The sequence below is a fragment of the Vanellus vanellus genome (assembly GCF_965231255.1).
Source record: "Vanellus vanellus genome assembly, chromosome: 2".
NCBI classification, from domain to species: domain Eukaryota; kingdom Metazoa; phylum Chordata; class Aves; order Charadriiformes; family Charadriidae; genus Vanellus; species Vanellus vanellus.
Window position 1 is genome coordinate 31,603,868 of NC_138906.1, and position 21,631 is coordinate 31,625,498.

A 21,631-nucleotide genomic window follows, 5' to 3' on the forward strand; every position below is an offset into this window, starting at 1 on the left:
ATCTTTTCCATGACAAATTATTTTTCTGATGATGATAAGTTAAAATATTAATTTCTAATTCCATCTCATCTATATGTATCCACTAGAATTCTGCAGAACATATTACAACAGAAATACAAACACTGTCTTTGGAAGCACTTTTGCACAGCAAATATCCCAATTAAAAATGTCAATTAAAGTATTTTTCTGAAGAAAGAAAATGCACTTGCAAGTATTACCTTTGTCTGAATAGTTACTTAAAACAGATTTATTTATTTTTATTTGCCTTCACAAACTGTGATGCTGATTTTTATAATTAAAAAGGGTGCTCTTTAATAAAAACCTACAAAACATGGACACAGGAAAAAAGAAAGCTTTTGTTTACTAAATAAACTCTTAAAGCTAAAGGGCCAGCCGAACAGGCAAAAATTAAAAATAACAATCGCCATTATATGGTAGACTCTGTTGAAAGGTGAGGGAATTCAGGCCATTTCATTTCTAGGACACTTACCGATTTTTAGGTCCCTTACGAAGCTTCTGACTCTAGTCTAGTCATTAATAAATAAAAATTGTAATTACCTGAAAGCTAAAACTCTCAAAATGTAAGTAACTTCTGTGAACTGGTTGCCTCTATCCATTTCCCAAGAAACAAAAAATCCCGTATTCTGGCACCTTCACCTGGCAAACTTTCAGAAGAGGCTAAGGATGGACATGACTAGAAAGATGAGATCATTACGCTGTTAATGTTTTGAACAGTACTCCCAAAATACGAATATATTTGCAAGTAGGTTTTCTGGCAGGCTAACACAAAGTTATTTTAAATGTTGGCCAAACCATCTATCATTTTGCTACAGTAGGTAGGTTATGGAAGATGTCTTGACATATGCTACCAATGAATATGATACTTACTGTTGCAAAACATACAATAAAAACACATTTAAGCTAAAAAGCCAGGAACAAGCTGGCTTCAGGCTGTATGTGAAATAATTTCCTCAATGTGATCTGTTCACTCTGGTACTCCTGATGCTGCATCTTCTGTTATCTCTTACTTATCTGCTATGGGTACAATTTCTCATATTTTAATAGTGGCTCAAAAAAGTACTTTATGCATCTGTTAGACTGATGCCATAAATTAGTTCCTATGTATAAATGATGGACTAAACTGTGTTGAAGGTTGCACAGATTGACTCCTGAGCCTTAAACCAGGTGGGAGAGTCCTAGAGGAAAGAAAGAGGACTTAATACCGGATTTCTCCCAAGATATTTTAGAAAAATATGGGAACTTTTTAAGGTACAAGTGGATTTTCTTGGTGCTGATCAAGTTACATAAAAATAAAACGGTAGCAAAAATCACTTGTTTATTGCATTGTGACATAATAGTTCTGCAAAGTCAGTGAGTAACTGAGTCACCATTACTCACACAACTTTCCAAATGAAGGAAACTACATCTTCTCAGATGTTTATGTAACTTATGCACATGTCATTATTTTTCCCAAATGTATGTAAAAATGTAGTCTTTTTTGAAGTTAAATAAATTTGAATGTTTAAAGTCCAAATGTTCCATTGGCTATTCAGGTCTCCCCCTGGAGAGCTACAGAAGTTGAAAAGCCTCTCAATAAAAGATTTAACTCTGCATATAGCCCATTTGATTAAAGCTAGTCAAGCCACGCATTAGAAATAATAAAGCTAGAATCTCCTTGCTTGTATTTTCCTCCATCAGAAATTGCAACACAGATCATATGTAAATCGCACGAGTCTAAGATCAATGGGGCTGCCCAATAAGTATTATTCCACGCTCTACGTATAGATGAAGGCAGCCACAGCTGCCACCCACTGCCACTCCTCTAAGGGAAAGACAAATGGTTCTGCACGCAATTTGTAAAAACTTGTTCTGAAATAAGCTATTCAAAAGCATCAAAGTATAATCACTAGGTCGTTCACCCAACTGATCAGAAGATTTATTATTCTTTGTCTAGATCTGTGGATTGTTGTCAGTTTTGTTTTTTCCTCATCAATATTCAGCTATACATTTTTTCAAAAGAAAGGTGAGAACATGTAAACAGGAGAAATATGGACTATTTTCCCCAGAAAGTATTGGAAGCATGCATTGCAGCGAGTGAGCCGCAGTTCTTATACAGCAGCAGAATTGTAGAGGAATGGGCAAAAGTGATGTTCTTACAGAACATAATCATCTCATTCATTTGTCATCTAATGCAGAATTTAAGGTTTGTGCACATATAATGAACAAAAAGAAACTATAAAGTATACACTGCAGAAGACCGTGGAACATTACAAGAACGACAGTTATCAGTAGCTGTGCAATATATCAGAAACACGTCGGTTAGAAAAGAATGTTTATGTTTTATTCATGCAAAATAACTCAGTGCACAGGCCCCAACATCAGAAAATACACAGCAATGAAAGCATCCATGACAAACAGATGTGTCTAAAAATATTTCAGCAATTCTGAAATACAGAGAATATTTCACAGGGGGAAAAAAGGATGCTTCAAAACTGAACTTTTAAAAAAATCCAAACAGATCAAATTAATACAGTGGATTTTTTTTTAATATACATTTTTAATTCTTTACATTTAGTGCAGCCACTCCTCAAAGCAGCACTAGGACATAGAATAAAACATCAAAAATGGACCGATATGTTCCTGGTCGTATGGTTCTGTGCCTGGAGTATGGTTGCCTCGGATTACGTACACCTAAATGGGAAATATCTTGCAGAATTCACTCGTTTTCTATAGTTTGGTTGTTTTTTTTTCATCTTTCTTTTTCAGGTACACTTCAATGATGAGACCTGGCACAAGCAACCTTTGCAACCACCACATAGCTCAGTCTAGTGCATCCTGGGACTAGGATAACTTGCAAATAAACAGGACTGTTGTCATTTTATTCAATCAAGGGCAAAATCACTAAAAATTAGGATTGTTCTTATTTGTATCAGGTTAACTTGTATCTCTTTTCTGAAGTTTCTCAAGAAGAAAACCATGGTATAGGGAATCACTATTTTCTTTTGAGTGTCCTCATGAACTAGTGATAGAGAGAAATTTAGCAAAAACATGATCTTTACAACATGGCAGTATTGCTATTCCCTGATAAATAAAGGTGGAGGAGGAACATAATCCACACAGACAACTGTAATAACTCAGCAAAGCCTGCTTTTCCTTATATACAAAAATCTCAGTGATGTAATGATGAATCTAAAGTAATTACAGGATTTTTTAAGTATCTTCTCTCCCATCAGCAACGGGTAAGTGGACATAGTCCTCCATACTGCTACTTTATACTCTAAATTAGATGGGGATTATAGTTTTCACATTCTTTTTTTGTTGTTGTTGTTGTTGCTTTGTTGGGGGTTTTGTTGTTGTTTGTTTGTTTTTCTGGACTTGGAGATAGCTTGGAGATAAAAATGGGTTCTGTACCTAGCTCAGCATTCAGATCGCATGCCATCCATTTTTAGCCTGGCAGAGTATAAGGAAACAAGATTTATGCAATCGCGCTCTCTCTCTCTGTCTGTGTCCCAAGTTCCAATAATTTTGAAGGTATTAGCCAGTTTCAGCAGAGTTTGAGAGACGATAATGTTTATATAAATCTTATCAAATAGACAACCAGGCAGAGGAGACACTAGGGACTGAACATTTAGGAGTTAACACCTAATAACTTTCTACCCAGTCAGCAAATTTCTACAAATTTCCACTTCTGAATGTGGCAGCCTCCATGCTGCTGCCAGAATGCTCTGCAGGAGAAGATGCTAGGTATAGGTGGTCGTAACAGAAAATATTATTATAATTCAGGTAAATATTCAAGCCAACCGAGAGGCAAACCCACAGGAACCCAGGCTTCACTAGCTTCAGGGCTCACAGAACTAGTAGCTTTTATTTCTGAAGGATGAAATAAAAGTGGGCAATCTGAAGTTTCTTCAGATAACCAATGCTAGTGGATTGTTATTCATCATGGGGAGAAAATGAGAAGTAAATACAATTCTCGCTGGTACTTCTAAGGTCTATGTCCCTTGCAGGTGCTTAGAGGACTTGGGAGCCTGTACACTGGCACAATTGCCTGCTATAGGGATTGTTAATTTCAGCCTTCCAAGGACCTGACTCACTTATCACACACCAGCCACAAAACTCAACTTGAAAGCAGATTAATCACTTGGATTTCTTTACTGATGCACTATCGGAAGCATAAACTGCACCCATTTAGTGATCTATGAGAACTCAGAGCTCGTATTACTTGCAGCTGTCCCATAACTCTGTCCAGAAGCGATGATATCAACTTCTCTGTTTATGCCATCTGAGTGTTTCCTTCTCATAGCCCTCCTACTAGCACTAGGATTGCATACCACCCCTCTACCACGCTTTTCTGAACTGATTCATTTCTGTATCTGTGGTTGAGCATGGAATTCCCATTCACTCATGATTCACATAATTCATGAAGTGGCGATGTTGGTTGTTGTCCAGTCTGTACTTTTAGTGTGAAATACCCTTTCCGTAATCACAGGAATTGTGTCTTGATTAGCCCAAGCTCAGTGGCCCCTTTCAGTAACACTTTTAAGCATCTCATTGCACACTTAAGCACTTCTAGTGTGCTTCTAATGTGTACATTTGTTATCAGTATATCACATATTTTTCACATTTTTCAAGCCTGCATAGAGGGTGTGACACTTTGCAGGACCTTCATATTATTGTTTACTCTCAGTTTTAATTGCTTTCCTTTAGCCTGTAACAAATAAATTATACTTAATATATTTTATATATTGATAAATTAATATAGTATATCGTTATATTATATGGATGAGCTTGCAGCAACTAATGGGTGAGTCAGATCCTTCCAATAGTTCCCTTTCTCTTTCTAAAATGGTATCTTTAACATGTACTTCATAATTGAAAATGCCACAAAGCACAGAGATAGCCAGAGATACGTTCCCTTCCATCATGACAGCTTTAAAGAAAGGGGGCTGGGGGTGGAACATTCTGGATATCTCAAAACTACAGAGGAAGGGCTACAGACAGGAGTGAGAGGTCTTTAATAGGAAACATCTCTATTGATAACAGTAACCGAGAAGTGCCTGGAAAGCCTGATTTCACCTGTTGCATATATCCTGGCAAGGGAAACACGCTCTTGGGTAACCCTGTAACATCCTGACCGAAATGGGGCCTTATCTATTAGTTTAAGGGCTTTAAGTGTTGGATAAAAACTGCTGCAGTCTAAGATGAAAATTTCTTATTTGATCAAAATCTGCATGTTAATCCAAATTTTCTAGGAATATTTCCCTTGAATAAACTTGTATTGAGAGAATTTGTCAGACTGAGTAACTTCTGAGTTGCCAAAACTCAGAATGACCTCTCAAAGCTGTTCCAAACACTTTTTTGCTAGACCTTTTCTGGCATGTCCCCGCTCTATGATGATTTAGGTCAATGTACCTGGCTGCCACTATTATTTAAAACAATTTAAAAGGCAAAGACTTTGTGTTCTCACTTTCTGTTTGGACAGCCAGAAGCTATGACAATTTTTTACACTCTGTTTTGTGCTCCTTGGGTCAATATAAAGTTGAGTCAGAACCAAAAGCCAGTGAAAACAATAGCCAGGTCTGAGCCTACCAAATTCACATCATTTGGCATTTGCTGGTGCCGTAAAGCAAGATACAAGCTCCATGTAAGTCCTGAGCATGCCAGGGATCTGTTCAAGGTTTCTTATACATCATTTTATAATTAGGAACCCACAAAGCACCATGGTCAGTCTTGCTGCACAGAGACCTTTGTATGGGCACCTCAGGAACCTTGAACACTGACGGGCCAAAGACTTAGATGAAAGTCTACCAGAAGGACAAGGGACATCCCAAGTCCAGCTCTTACCAACACTGTTAGGAGTCTGAACATGCCTGGTGAGAGAAGTAGAGTCAAGCCACCAGCGAGCAGCATGCAGGACTCTACTTGAACTGGATAACAAAGGCTATGGCCTACTGCTAGCAGAGACCTCTTAAACTTGGAGAAAACACCAGGAAGTTCCAAGGATAAAGGGAATAAATGGGCTGGCATTGGCCCAGGTAAAAATACATGCAGACATTTTTTTCTGAGCACATGTTTGGGTGAGGGAAGGTTATTTTCTGTGCCGATCATTTCCTGGACCTGCAGCCAGGTGTGGGACACACTGCTGGCAGGGCTGTACTGCAGGTGGCCTCACACCTTCCCCAGCTCTGGGTGGCTGCTGGAGGCAGCCTGTCTCCTCCTGGCCTCTGGAGCAGCCTGGCACCCTGCCCCAGCCCCGTGGTCACCCCAAGCTGCCGTACGGACCTCACTTCCTCATCCTCTCCCTCAAGCCCTGCCCCATGCTTGCCCTTGCACTTTGATACATGGTGTGAATCACAGGGTTTCCCTCGGCCTGATTCATGCCTGCAGCTGGGAGGAGGCTCCCAAAGCAGGCAGAGCTCCTCCCTGGTTCCCCTGCCTCCTTCATCCCGTGTGGTTGCTCCTCTGTGCAGCTCTTGTCACTTTGGTGCCACACAGGAGTGGTTTCCCATGATGCCATAGACATTGGGTAGTGGTTTTCATGGACCAGATACAGGCCACAAAGAGCAACAATCACAAGTTATTCACTTCCAATGTACTTCATTTTGCTCTGGCAAATCACGCAGAGAACATCCCCGGCATATACTTGTGTGTGTAGATTTGACAGATAAAAGCAATAGTAATCTGAGCAAGATGCAAATGGTATGGAATAAGGGGTGGAATGTCCAGGTTTGAGGTAAAACAGGACCAATTTTGTTCAGTAACTTTGCTAGTTGCTAGCTAGGCCTCTCCTAACTACTGAAATTAACAGCATCTTGTGCAGACAACACCCGCTCTCTCCGAGTGACAAGACCAATGTTTATAGCTGATGCCCAGGCATGGTATGCAGAGAGGCTCTTGCTTATACGTATTGCTGTAACACGCAGGGACAACTCACTTTGTTATTTGCCCCGTTGGAGGGTCGGAAGCGGAAAAGCATAGAGGGGTCTCACCTATGGGGAGAAGCACACAGGACAGGTGACCCAAAACTGACCAACAGGGTATTCCACCCCTTCTGCCTCGTGCTCAGTATAAAAGCTGAGGGATCAAAGGGCCAGTTGCTCTCTCTTTCTTCAATGGCTGAGGACGACTGCCTTTGATCCCGATCCTGACTGCAGCTCCGGAATCCAGTTTCCATCCATCACCGAGTCCAGCCTGGGACTTCCCCAGTGCCAGCTGCTGATGTGATTGTCATCCTGGGAGCCTGATAGGGTTTTGTGTATATTTCATTATTTCCTTTTATTTTCTTATTATTTCATTAAAGTAGTTCAGTTCCTTCTAAACTCAGACATCTCTTTTCCCTCCTCTGCCTCTCTCTTTGAAGAGGGGTAGAAAGGAGCATCTGTCAGCCGCATCTGGGGGCCCCCAGGTCCCCAGTAGCCGATTTGGCCTAAACCACAACAAGCAACCCCGTATGTTGTGCCATGAGCTACCAAACTGGACTGCAGTGGCAGCGCCCCTCGTTTCCTACAGCCATTTTTGCTGACCCGCCACAGCTTCCCGGGCCGGAGCGCGGCGCGTCCGCCCACAGCACAGCGCTGGCGAGTCACTGCCGCCGGAGCTATCAGTCAGGGAACGGAAAGTAACGACGCCGAAGGCCCCACGAAGCTGCGGAAATACCTCCGCTTTTCTTCCTGCGATTAAAGAAAAGCAGAGCGTAGGCGGAGGAGGGGGCGCGCACAACTGCGGGCGGAGCAGCGGCCGACTGCTGAGGGAGAAACCCGGGGCGGGGGGGGGGAGAACAACCCGCCCGGGGACCCGCTCTGCCCTCCGCTGCGGTGAGGCGCTGCGCCATCTCCTGATTGCCCCTTCTCCTACCCTCCCCCTTACCCCTACCCCCGGGAACCGGGAGCACCCCTCAGCCCAGCCACCGCCTCACGCTCAGCATGGCGGTTTGTGTGCGATTCCCGAGCCTTCCGCCTACCAGCAGGGCAGGCGCGGCCCGGCCCGGCCCCGCGGCGAGGGGAGCGGTGAGGAGCCCACGGCCCCCGCGTGGAACCTGGCCCAGGCCCAACCCTGCCCGCGACCGGCAGCGGCGGGACGGGGCGGGACGGGGCGGGACGGGACGGGACCGACGCGGCACCGCCTCCCGCCGCCCCGCGCCTGCGCACGGCGCGGATCCGGGGTTTGGATCCGGGGTTTAGAGCCGGGGCAGTTGCGTCGCACTCGGAGCCTCCGGTCCTGTCGCTCCCTGTGCCCGGCTCGGCCCGCGGAGCCCGCGCCGCCGCAGGTGGGCAGAGCCGCTCCAGCGGCGGCGGGGAGCCGGGAAGCGGCGGGCCTGGGGCGGGAGCCGGGCTGAGCGCGGCCTTGTGGCTGCGAGGCCCGGGCGGAGCCGTGCGGGGGTCGCGGCGGTGGTTGGTGGGCCTCGGCGAGGCCTGGGCAGGACCGCGGCGGGGCCTTGCTTACCCCGAGGCGGCTGCCTGCGCCCCTCCGCGCCGAGACACCCCCCCTGACCGCCGGCCGGGAGGGTGCGGGGGCCCGCCCGGGGCAGCCCGGCAGCGGCCGAGATCGCCGGGCCTTGGGCTGCTGCGTCCGGCGGCTGCAAACTTCGCCATGTTTGCGAGAGCCTCCTCTCCGAAGGGATCCGTAAATCTCGGGAGGGTTCTTGACTTCTGCGTTTTTGGCAACGCCGGCCTTACCGAGCGGGCTGTGCCTGAGCGGTGGGTCTCTGAAGGGGTGGTGAAAGGCAGCGCTGGAGCTGGCTGCCTGCGCTCAGCAAGTTTGCAGCTGCTAAGTCATTGCCTTCCCCTGCTGAATCCTCCGTTTTGGAGGAGCTTTGTGGTGTTCGTGGTTAAGACATATCTGACAGGGCGGAAGATGGTTGCCATTCAAAATCTGTTGCTGTTTTGACAAAGAAGTAGGTTTGTAGCCTCAAGTTTATATATTTGCATATAAGGGGTAGGAATGCCACCCTAACTCTTTGGAGAAGTATAACAATCTACTTCAACTCTATAAAGTTTCACGGAGTTTATAAACAAAACGCTTTTTCTCCTGAGTCTTGCATGTAACTCCGCATGTGGTGGTTCTTTGTGCCTGGGACACAAGGTTTTGTCTGTGCACTATCGTGCTGCAGTGCCATAGCAAGCTGAAGTGTCTAGTCTTAAACAAAAGCTGCTTATCACAACATTTTTTTAATTTCCCAAACACTTTCTAACGACTGTGAGTTCAAGAGAACTCCAGACAAGTCCAAGGAGACTGGAGTGTGTACATCAGTTTTGAGGGAGAGACTGGGCCAAAGTGCAGCTGTTAAGGAAGTAGGGTTTGTGATTTTTGTGACAGTATAGAAGCTGACACGTGGAGATGACTGATACACACTGAACAGTAGTAGTTCTGAGAATATAAGTGCTGGGTAAAAGAACAAAATGTTCTTGAGTTCTGATCAGCTGTAATTGGTTGGAGGGGGAAGTGTTGTTAGAGGAATGCATTTCACTTATAGGTGGTTGTCTCTTTTCTCATTTGTGAACTGAGACTTGTCTCTCCTAAGTCTCTGGCAGTAGAGCAACAGTATTACATTCTAATTATAGAAGCTCAGGTACAGTTGGCTTTGGAGGATACATCTGCATTAGTATTTTAATTAAAATAAAGGGTGTGCTCTTGAAATGAGTTCCCAGTCATCCTTGCTTGCTGCACTTTGGTTCAACGTCACAGTGTGATCTGGGAGTGCACGAACTCTCTTCCTTTTGAAAGAAGCTGAAACTATAAGGTGCACTTCATTTGTGAGTAGGTGTTGTCAGTCTAGACGAGCTAGTATGAAATAAACACACAAAAACATGTATAGTGTGGTTGTTGGATCCTCAAGAACTGTTCATACAGAGTTGCTGCTTCTTCTGTATTTAGTTGTTAATGTAGACATAGCCTAGGCCTACTGTCAGTAGAGCAGGTAAGTTGAATACAGTTGTAGCACACCACCACCAGGGATTGATCCCTAAGCTTTCAGACCTGTATTTGTGACAGCTATTGCCTAAGCTGCAAGACTCGAGTTTCATAGTTTAAAGGCTGGAGGTCAGCTACAAGGAGAACAATAAGCAAAAACCCCATGTGGAGTAATCGTCAATGCTGTCAACAGTTTTTTCAGAATTTTTTTTTCAATAGCTCAATAGTTCTACTTTTCAATTCAACAATTTCCATTACTGAATAGTTCCCAAACTTAGAGCATTTAAAAAGTGCTGTAGCAACATAAGGTATATAAATAGTCTTCCTTCTTGTAAGGGTTTAATGACTTAAATGAATAAAATAATGCTGCATATTTGCTGAAACAGTAACTGGGACTTGTTGGTATTTGTCTTTTCCCCTCCTACATTCACCTAGCCTTTGTGGCAATATAATCAATTAATGTTGTGCTCATGTTACCGTCACTATATTTAAGGTCTTTATGTTCTGAGTGGTTGGTTTAAAATTATTCTGACTTGTTTTGCTCTCTTAATTTTCCTCTTAGGGCTTCCTTTTTCAGTGACCAGCATGATAATTACTAGCAGCTGCTTTAAAAATGCCACTTAAATGAAAAAACTGAAGTTTTGCATACTCTTCTAAAATAATTCTGTTCCCCAAGACACTGGTGAATTGAGTGGCTGGTGTCTCTGTGTGTTAAGTAGCTAAAATGTGTTACGGGCATAAGCTGGAAAACTGATTGCCACTGCTGTACAGATTTATTTTTTTAACTTTGGGTTTATTTTCCACCTGTTGCAAATTAGGAAGGTTTCCACTTGCATCGCTTCATTACAGCCTTTAGTTTCAAGTGTTTTGTGTTTCAAGGTAGTTTCAGTATCATGGCTGAAAAACTATGGTAAAATTTGCATAGGTAGCAAAAATGCTTTTGTGATTAATACTTTTTTTTTCTAACAAGCCTTTATAAATGCTACATACTGCCCCCATTGTTTTCCTTGACTTTCCTGTGAATTGGTCCTCTTTTGGGTTAAAGAGAATCATCAGTTTAAACATCTGGAGATTTTGTATTTTTTGCAGGTGTTAACAGAGGGCTACAGGAGTCTTGTGAGAGTAATGACCATAGACTAATAGGAATAAATGCAAGCCATGTTTGAATCGTTCTCCCTGAAAACTTTCTTCTGACTTTTATTTCAGACATGGGAAAATCACTTTCTCACCTGCCTATGCATACATGCAAGGAAGATGGCTATGATGGAGGCACGGTGTCTGATAATATGAGGAATGGGTTAGTTCACTCGGAGTCGCACAATGAAGATGGCAGATGTGGAGATGTATCACAGTTTCCTTATGTGGAATTTACAGGAAGAGACAGTGTCACCTGTCCAACTTGCCAGGGAACAGGAAGAATTCCACGAGGTAAGTTTTCTTTATTTTTTTTTTTTAACCTATAAATTTACCTCATAACTATGTGCAGTTGTAACTATAATAATCCATAACAAATAGCTCTCCCAGTCAAGATGAAGTTTTTTTTCAGCTGTTTGACTTTTTAGCACTAAGTCTTTTGTTATGATTACACTGGATGAACGAAACAAATTGAGTCAGCTTTGGCTGTTAACTGTTGGGTCTTTTCCTGTTTGTACAATGCCAGTGTTCCTTGCTTCTTAGCTTTAAATTCACATGTAACCCTATTTCTTGCAAGATGAATTTGCAAACCTTTATTTTTGTGACATTTTACTGCATCTTTTTTTAACTACCTATTTTAAACTATTTAAATCAATATATAACTTTGCAAAAATAGCTGCAGAGAGTGAAAAGTAGACCTGTGCTACAACATCTTTTTCCTCATTTATAGTGAATTTGCTGCCTGTGACCCTCAATTTTCTTTACCTTCTCTTTGGTCCCATCTGTCCCTGCTAGGCAGAGGACCCCAGATGGGAGCTGAAAATACATAGGATCTGTGGCTGCCTTGGGAAGGAGCATGCTGCGCAACATTAGTTCTTTGTGCCTGACCATTGTGTCTGCTTGCTGCCCTCATCCTTCGCTTTTGCTTTTCTTCTAATAAAATGTTCTGCTTTGTTACATTTCTCTCCTATATGATAAGCCATCTGAACAGCTATTTAGAAACAGACCTCTGAGAGGAAGAATGCAGGATACCTGAAACTGGGCAAAAGGACAGAGTGGCAAATGCAGTGTGCCAAGGCACAGCCTTCTGCTTCAACTGTAAGATCTTCCCTTTGACGGTGGGGAGGAACTGATGAGAAAGTTTCATGTTTGGGACTGCTTTGCTTTTGCCAGAACTCTTACCTGAAATAAATTATTGGGTATAAAAGCTCTCAGAACTGATTTTGACCAGCAGCTCAGGAAAATTGACTGATGTCTGTGCCATATTTTCCCTGTACATGTGCTTCAGTCAGATTAGGTTCTGGTATAGTTCACAAATACTTCTGTCTCGCTTGTGAATAAGTGACAGGGGGCATAGGATATTTAAATGGTTGCAAATATCAGATTTGTGTTTTAGCTGTTAAACTTTGTACTACAATGTATTCTTTGAGTACCTCTGAATTCAGCAAATCTGGAGTGTGTAAAAGGTATGCAACAAAAAATTGTTTTAACCGAAAGACTATAGAAAAGGAAGCTTGTTCTGTTAGCTTGCTAACTTGACATACTTGATAATATCAGTGGCGAGTTTTACTCAAAATAGTGCTAGCTAAGATCTGGTAATAGCATGATTCCTATGCTCAAAAGCTTATTTCTTTGACTATAGGATTCTTGGATGTAATACTTAGATATGAGTTAGTTTATGAAACATTTCGCAGTAACTATTAAAAACACATGTTCTAATGAAATAATCTGATTAAAGCTAGAACTTTATACGAGTTACTAGAACAAATAGACCTATCTTTAATTTTTCTTCAGTACTGGAGAAAAAAATAAATCATATTTGGGGTTTTTGGAGGGGAGAGGGGAAGAATTAAGTGTTCCTAGAACAACTGCATGACTAGTAGGGAAGACTGTAACGTGATATGATAGCTCAACTATATAATGAACACATGAAAATGTGTTTTGTTACTTGGAGAGCTTTAGCTTTTCAATATAATTAAGTATGAAAGTAGCACTGTGCTGTTTTGTTCAAAAGTTGAAGATGCTTCATCAAAGTTGAGATAAAAATCTGTTTCAAATTGGAAGAGGATTTTTAGAAGGTTGATGTTATATCCTACTACCTGCTTAGTTTGCATGCTTTGCTCAGCTTAGTGATTCAGCATGGAATCACTTTGAAGTAGTTGATTAGCTAAGTGGTAATGCTGGTCAAATTCTGCATTTGATTTAAAAAATGCAAATCTGACTTGGTCTTGAGACTTCTCTGTTCTCATACAGATGAGTCTCAATTCCATTTTCTTGTATAGCAAAAGCTATAAAGGCAGAGGTAGTCTGTGTGTTTTCAACAGCTCATCCGTGCTTGTGTCTTTTATTTCTACTGTTAAGATATTCCTCTTTTAAAAATGCTGTCTAATGAAGTAACTTGTTGTCTGGCAAAGTTCCAGTAAATACTTTCTTGGCTTCCAGGTTGCTGCAGCTCAGTCCCATGAGAAATGATTGTATATACCAGTGATTTCCAGAATGCGGTGTATGTATAACTTGTGTTGCCAAAGCCACCCAAATTGATACGTATATCAGTTATTAAACAAACCTGATTTCTGATTTTAAGAAGAGTACAAGTAGAATGCCTTCTGGGTCAGTTCTTACTGCCTGAGCTTCTGAGTGGTTTTTTTCCTATGACTTTATATGGTCTGGTGTAGAGAGCTGGAAGCTGTTACGTACCTCCATTTCTCTGGAGAAAATGGTGCTGGAGGCATGCTTCCTCCTGTGCATGTATGCAGCACAGAGGCAGAACTTGTTGCTGTTTTGGTCTTTGTGGGCTTGCTGTTTTTTCCTCTTGGTGTTGTGTAAGTTATGCTCTATTTCAGAAAGTGACGTAAGCTACAGTAGTGTTCTAATTGGGTTATTATCTGGAATTTAAAAGTTTATCTTCAGTGTTTATTCTTTGGTGCCATTAAATTATAACAGGCAGTCTTTGTTTGAAGTAGCTGCAACAATACTTATTCTTTGTTTGTTTAAATTCTGAAAGGGTGTTTTTGTTTCCAGGGCAGGAAAATCAGCTGGTAGCATTAATTCCATACAGTGATCAGAGGCTGAGGCCAAGAAGAACGTAAGTTAATAGTTGTGATACATGAATCTGCAGTTAATTCTTCTCTTCCAGTTAAAATTCAGCAATTTAAAGGAGATCGTGGTAAAAAGAATCAAGCAAAAATCACTGGAATGTTTTCTTGCATTCAGTATCGAAAGAACCCCGCTCATGAGTAGTATCAGCCTTAACCTCTAACTCTTAGAGTTATTTATTAACAGGTCTGCATACTCCCATCACATTATGCCCTATGAAGCCAAGTTATACTGTATGATCTCTTCATGTAGATATTTATCTGAATATCTACAGTAATAACTCAAGTATTTGTCATTCTGTAGCATCTTAATTGATCTAAGCAGATACATCTAGTGTTAAAGTCTGAGTAAAGTGATAACTTATTTGGGCCACTACTACAAAATAGTCGCCTAGAAATTCATCTGTAGACCTCTGAGCAGCTAGCAAAAATCAACAAATTCATCATTCTAATGTAGCTTTTTTTTTTTTTTTTTCCTAGGATCTACTTAAAGGTTTAATTGCAGTGCTCAGGGATTCTTGTTCTGACACTTCTTGTTGGTTTTCTTTCCTTAATGTTTGGATGTTTCTGCAGTAAACAGAAATGAATGTCGGGGAAAAAATACAATATGTTCACATAATACTATCCTGGATTGCATATCTGATGTAGTAGTAGTAGTACAAATTTGAAACATACTACTTTAGTGTTCTAATTTAGGAAAATTGGAGCTGCACTAGAGCCTTTTATTTGTGTATTTTTTTTATTATACATACACACCCCGTTTATATTAGGTTAACTGTGATTTTCCTGTTCCTTAGCAGGGATCTAACACTTTCCCTGAAAGTCTCATATGACAAAGACTCTTGTGTAAACTCTGTACTAGCTTTATTCTTTCTGGGTGTGTTTTGCAAGAGTCCTACAGAATGACAAAAGTTCTGCTATAAATAAATCCTAGGAGGAAGTGTGTATTTTCAAAGCACATAAGTATTTACCTCTTCCATTTTCCTCTTTAAGTTACAAATGTTGTGAGAACCGTGTTTTGAAACACGATTTCTGATGTATATACAAGAGTAACATCTCAAGAGACATAAATGTGAAGTACAGCATAGTTGGGTCTTTTTTTCCGCTTTGGAAGCTGAACTAGTTGTATTGACTAGTCATGCTCCTTATCACTTAAGAGTGGCATGTTACTTTCTTTTGTTTAATGTCCTTTTGACTCTGAAATGTGCTGTTTTTTCCTCCAGAAAGCTCTACGTGACTGCTTCTGTAATTGTATGTTTACTACTTTCTGGGCTGGCTGTATTCTTCTTGTTTCCTCGCTCAATCGACGTTGAATACATTGGTGTGAAATCAGTATATGTCACTTACGAACAGGGTAGACGTATAATATATCTAAATATTACGGTGAGTCTAGCTATCTGTTTGGATGTTTGTAATGGATAAACACAACAAGAGATACTACTGCGACAGTTTAATATGCGTAGAAATTGTGCCTATTTGGTAAACTTAGTGCCTTAAGAAATACAAGCAAATACAATGACCAGTTTGAAAAATGTAACTGGACTTGCTGTAGCTGGTTCCTGTAGCTATAGCTAATAGAGGTGTAGTTGCAAGCTACCATTGGGTCTTCTATTTTCATGGGAACAATGACTTTGCAGTTCTCTGCATTATTTTTTGAATATTAGTGAAATGCAGTGTTTGTATATAGGAATGTTGTTATATACTGTCCTGGTATTAGGCATCTGTCAAAATTGGTTTTGAGGAAAAATAATTTCTTACCCACCTTTAAAAGTAAAGGAGTTCTTTCCACATGCTTCTTGGTAATGCAGTTAATACAGGATTGCGTAAAGACTTTTGGTAGAGTTCCTCATTTCAAATAAAGCAAAGCAGCCATGAGAGAAAAGGATCCTGTGATAGCTAAATTTCCTGGAAGGAATAATTGAGGATAGGAAGAAATGCAGTATTTGCAGTTGAGGGAGTTGAGGGTGGTCACCAGGGAAGTTGCACAGAAGTTTGTGCTACTCAATATATTAATGAAAAAAATGAGAAGGGGGTTAAGTGATGGTCCCTTACACACACCCCTCCCCCCCCCCCCCTCAATCCTAGGAGGCAGGAAAATATACTTGCATAATTTCAGGTGTTACTGTCTCAGGCATAGGTTTTAAAATGTATGCTTATCAAGATAGACAGAATGGATAGCTGTTAATGTTTTGTGGTTGGGTTTGTTTTTTTTTTTCAGAACACATTAAATATAACGAACAACAATTATTACTCTGTTGAAGTGGCAAATATCACAGCCCAAGTTCAGTTTTCAAAAACAGTTATTGGCAAAGCACGGCTAAACAACATCACCAACATTGGTCCTCTGGATATGAAACAGGTAAATAGGATAGGCTTTCAGAGTTGAATACGTGTTAATCTTCATATATAAATCTACTCATTTGTGTTTTCATTTTGGTTTTTTTTTTTTTAGATTGACTATATGGTGCCCACAGTCATACAAGATGAAATGAGCTACATGTTGTAAGTGTACTCACCTCTAAATATCACATGGGTCTTATTAAAAATTACAGTGGTGCTAAAAATGACTTTTTTCAAAGTCAGGAGAAATGTATTTGCAGAGATGTGGTATTTTCTTTGTGTGAGTTTAATAGTACTGAAAAATAGTTAAACCATGGTTGTTCGAAGAGTTTCATATAGTGGCTTTTTGTACCTGGGTCTCAGGACTTTGAACAGTATCTCTGTTCCAGTGTTTTATGCCTTGGCAATAGCTGGGACCTGCTGCTTTGGGAAGTGAAAGTGCAGGTTTGTTCCCCCAACAAGTTCTCTAGTAACTTTCCCACAGATTTCTCTGGCAGTAAAGGGTATTTAATTCTATGCAAATTAGAGGCTAGTTTATATTTCTTTTCTTCAGACCATGTGTTTACAATGGTAAGCAGTGTTTACAGCCTGTCCTTTAAGCCGTTTTATTCATGGCTTCTGAAAGTTCATTTGACCAACAGACTATTAGCTCAGTATATCTTGGTAACAAAACCAGATGTTAGTTCTTTTACACTGAAACGCAGACTGAGCAGAAGGAGTTAACTATTGAGACTTCAGGGCTGTGTGTAGTTCAGTGGATGCCAGCCCCTTTGGGGTGGGAGGGAACCATATAGCTTTGAAGCATTGGGGTAAATTGAAATAGGTATGAAATAGCAAACTGGATATTAACTTTTAATAACCAGAAGGCATTGTACTCCTGTTATGTCTTAAGAGCATGTAAGTTAGGTTTATGTAAACACTGAATCCTGTGAATCTGCTCACCTTTTGAGTGTATGAGGAATAAATAAATTTGACCTTCATAGAACTCATGCTAATACCTACCTAGTTGTGCTTTTGGTACAATAATGCATTGAAACTTCTTTCATGGTCAGCGCTGGGGCCTTAATTTCAGTAATGCTGTTGAGAGTCTGTTCCCAACAATAGCTGCAATTTTTAACTGCAAGCTGGTGACTAACCTTAAAAAAACCTAGATCACTTTGAATGTATTGAGAGAGCAAGTAAAAGGTGCTCTGCCTGTGGCCTGAACTGAATGGATTTCAGGCTCTTCTGCTTGATAGCCGCAGCCTTGGCAATAGTGTGGAACACCCGCTGATCAAGCTCGGAGGTAGGTTGTGCAGTCTTGGAGCAGAGGCAGAGAAACTGTTGTGTGTCAGTGCCAGTAGTCTGTAATGTGGACTTGTCCTCTTTCAGGACAGCAAGTGTTTGTGAACGTTACTGGAAAAGCAGACTAATACATGATTTGTATGCATGTGAAGATATTCCTTGCTTCTGCACAGTGACACTAAGCATGGGCTATAACTGATAATAAGAGACCCATAACTGTAGAAGCTTGTGTCAGTTAAGGATCTCAGTTCTTGTACAGGCTGATACAGCAAGGTCCTCATGCTTGTGAGTAGCACTTACTAGCTTTGTTGTGATGTGTTTTGAAATGTGTGAAACAGAACTTGAGCCACACACAAAACTATAGCTGTTTGTTTTCTCCAGATTTTCTGTATGTTACAGAGATGGTGTTAGATGACCTCCCTGACCTGTTGACAGTTATTGTTTATGATGGGTTTCTGCTCTTTTACTGTATTGTGGCTCTTGAAAGCCTGGGTTTGCTGTATGGAGCAGCCCTGGAGGCAGCAAGTGAGCTTCTTCAGTTTGAATGCCCAGCCAACATGGGCTTTTGTATTTGTTACTGTGTTTGGGTTTTTTCCCCACACACAAATATTTAACTTTCCAGTGAAAGTCCTGGGATAATCTCTGTAATTCAGATAGTATTGTGGGTTAAAGCACTGGGGGTTGTACAAAGGATCACACTGCAGTGTTTCCCCAGACAATTTAAGTATTGTATTAGGAGTAACTAGCTAGTTGTTTGCATCCTGGAGTGTCCTGTAAGATCAGCTTAGGTTGATTGCAGGAGATCTTAGAGACCTGAAGTGCCTGCTGAATCCAGATAATTGTATGCAGACCTGTATGATGAAATTGGCATCATACAGGGCTTTTCCATCCATTTATTTTAGAGAGCTGGTTCAATGTAGAGTTAACCTTCAATGTAGTTTCCTAGCTACAGTTTTGTGCTTTGTTTGGGTGTTTTGGTGGGTATTTTTTTGTTGGTTGGTTGGTTGGTTTATGTGTTTGTTTTTTTGAAACATTTATTTACAGAAAATCTGGACTTAGAAAACCAGTATGTTAGTGTTGTACCTCTCTGCTTCTCAGCCAGTATATGCTGTTGTGTATGAGCTGGCTTTATAACATGTTGCAGGTTGTTCTATATTTTGGATTAGAAAACTACAATAACTGATAATATCTGTCTAACTAAATCCTGTTCTAAGCTTAGCAGGAAAAAAAAAATCAAGATATTTGTCATTACTATAGATACCAATATAAAACAACTTTTAATACTGAACTATTTCATTTGTATTTTCATATAATTTGGATCACCTGTGTTCATTCACTGTTTAATACTTCATATGTTTGTTAGTGCTGGGGAAAAGAATGACAATGGTATGCAAATGTTGTGGGTGGCTGTCATGTAGCCTTGTTGCACTGATCACATGCCTTTCATTCCAGAGCCGATAAATTTGTGACCAAAAGCAATTGTTTTAAGTAGGAGGGAAAAAAGCATACACTTCCATAGTGCTCTGTAGAACTGGTATGTAGGTGCCTGTCAGAAAATAGGTCTGAAAAGGTATCTTGCAAGAAAACAATAATGCTGACAATAACTTCAGAGTCTCTGCAGATTGGTTAAAGGTCACTTTGCATAATACAGTAGTAGATGAGTGCAAGAAAGAAAGGGACTTTCCTAAGTTATTGATATTTTTTTGAGCAAGGATAACAAACCCTCAAGACCTGTTTTTGATAAAAATTGCTGGTTTTACATGAAAAGATGCTGAAGTTGGCAAAACATTGTTCTTTTGTAAATTTTCTGTTCTGTATATAAATTTGATAACATGAAGTGAAATTAAAGCACATTATTTCTATATCCCTTGATAGTAAGTGTCTTTATCAGTGACAAAGTGGTATTGACGTGCTTTAATGTAGTTGTTCAGGGTAACTTTGGTTAGCTTCTGAAAGATGGAGTGACAGCTGTCACACAGGACACTTGTTGCCAAATATTACATGTAAGCAAGCATATGTAAATATAGTTCATGTGAAAGCAACACTACATATATATAAAAGTAGACTTAAGTGAGTCTACAGTCACAGGCAGTGTTTTTGAAGAAGTATTTTAGTTGCCATTGCTAGCAACTCTATGGTAGCAGAATTTCCAGTTGCAGCCGTAATTCTTGCTTTTTAGATAATTACCTGTAAAAGCTTGATGCAAATCTAATGGTTCTTTTTCTTTTTTGCAGTGACTTCTGTACTTTAGAATCTATCAAAGTGCATAACATAGTAGTGATGATGCAGTAAGTATGGAAACATCCTATTTGTTGGAAACCACTTTGGAAGCCATGTAATTCTCAGTGAAATATTAATCCACAATACTTAATCCTGGAGTCAACTTTCTTTCTAGTGTAGTAGCTTCATAGTTCCTGAAACTGAACTGTATCTTTCAACGGGTTCTGGTAGCGTAAAGACACTTGAATAGGCAGAACTGTTATTACTGTATCTGCTCTGCAGTTGGGCTGTAGCCGTGGAGCTACTAAGGTCTCAAATACTTAGAAATGAGTTTGTGTATCAGCCACTGTTCAAAAATTGCTAACATCTTTGTGATCTTGAAGCGGTTACAGGCTCCTAGTACACTGCCAGAGTCCGCTTTTCGTGACTGATTGCATAAATAGCAAGGGGGGGGTTGGGGTGCAAGGGAGAAGTGTAGACTGACTGTGGCTGTAGCTTCTCTAATCATCATTTGCTTTCTACTTGCAAAGCAAGGTATTAATGAGTAAACCTCAGCTTTACCATTTTCTTTAGGAAAAAGTCTGTGCTCAGGAAAGAAAATGTCTTTGGAGAAAACCTGTTGTAGTAAATTAGTATTGTTAACTCTACTTAAAACTGTCATCTTAATAATATTACGTATTTTGTTCCAAAACTTTTTCCTTACAAACCCTAGTAACATAGAAACACTGATCTTTAGAATAGGGAACTTAAGCCCCTTGCAAAACAAATCTCTCTTCTGTTTTGTCTTTTTAAGAGTGACAGTGACAACCTCTTACTTTGGCCACTCTGAGCAAATATCCCAGGAGAGATACCAGTATGTGGACTGTGGAGGAAACACAACCTACCAGCTGGGCCAGTCAGAATATTTAAATGTACTTCAGCCTCCACAATAAAAGCACCTGTTGGTCAGTGTGGAATGACTGCTGTTGATGCTTGCAGAGATCCTTTGAATAGGACTGGTACTACATGAAGGGGAGAGTATGTGCATGTAAAGCATAACAAACATGGTGACCTGTTCACTGTAGATGCAAGGAGGGAAAAGGTGCAAAATGTATATAGATGCACTTGTTAAATGTCGTGTTTTCCCCTTCTGTTTGCTTTTTATTACTGTAAGCACTTCTGTCAAGTTGTGTGGTGGGAGGGAGAGGGGGAATATCAGATTCTTGAACTGAATTGGGACCTTTCCTTACAGTGTGGTACATCAACTTAGAGTTACTGTGTGTATGTCTGTGTTTAGGTGAAATGTGTCACTAATGAGCATTTTAGAAAAATTGATACTTGTAAACTTTAAGTTTATATTTCAGTTCTTGGTATTTGACTATTGAAACTGGCAGTAACAAGATTACTTTGAGGTATCTGGGTGTGAAACTTCTATTACTAAACCAGTGGCGATAGTTCTTTATTTTGGGATTCTAATTTTCATTTGTTATACATGATTAGAGGTGATGTGCAGTCTGTGAAAGCCAGGAAAGCTCTCTTGGATGACACTATACTTGAATGTGAAATTTCTAGAATCTGGCATCTTTTCATTCATGTTCCCTCCTCCTGCTACCTCTGGGGTGTTATAAAGAGAATGTATGTTATTAGATTTAAAGTTGCATTTTAAAAAC

The 21,631-nt window shown here is 40.6% G+C and overlaps 1 protein-coding gene across 1 annotated transcript; it reads left to right on the forward strand.

Moving 5' to 3' along the window:
* The first annotated feature begins 8,196 nt into the window (after nt 1-8,196).
* On the forward strand, nt 8,197-21,132 carry TMEM106B (transmembrane protein 106B). Its single transcript, XM_082499030.1, has 8 exons — nt 8,197-8,266; nt 11,116-11,337; nt 14,065-14,128; nt 15,362-15,521; nt 16,357-16,497; nt 16,591-16,640; nt 19,997-20,050; nt 20,776-21,132. Exons 2-8 carry the CDS (start codon nt 11,118-11,120, stop codon nt 20,912-20,914), a joined length of 828 nt encoding a protein of 275 aa, XP_082355156.1. The 5' UTR covers nt 8,197-8,266; nt 11,116-11,117; the 3' UTR covers nt 20,915-21,132.
* Nucleotides 21,133-21,631: the final 499 nt, after the last annotated feature.

Coding starts and splice junctions, on each gene's coding strand:
- TMEM106B (XM_082499030.1), top strand. CDS start 11,118: ATGGGAAAATCACTTTCTCACCTGCCTATGCATACATGCAAGGAAGAT. Junction 14,129..15,361: donor AGGCTGAGGCCAAGAAGAAC/GTAAGTTAATAG, acceptor TTTTTCCTCCAG/AAAGCTCTACGTGACTGCTT. Junction 16,641..19,996: donor GATGAAATGAGCTACATGTT/GTAAGTGTACTC, acceptor TCTTTTTTGCAG/TGACTTCTGTACTTTAGAAT.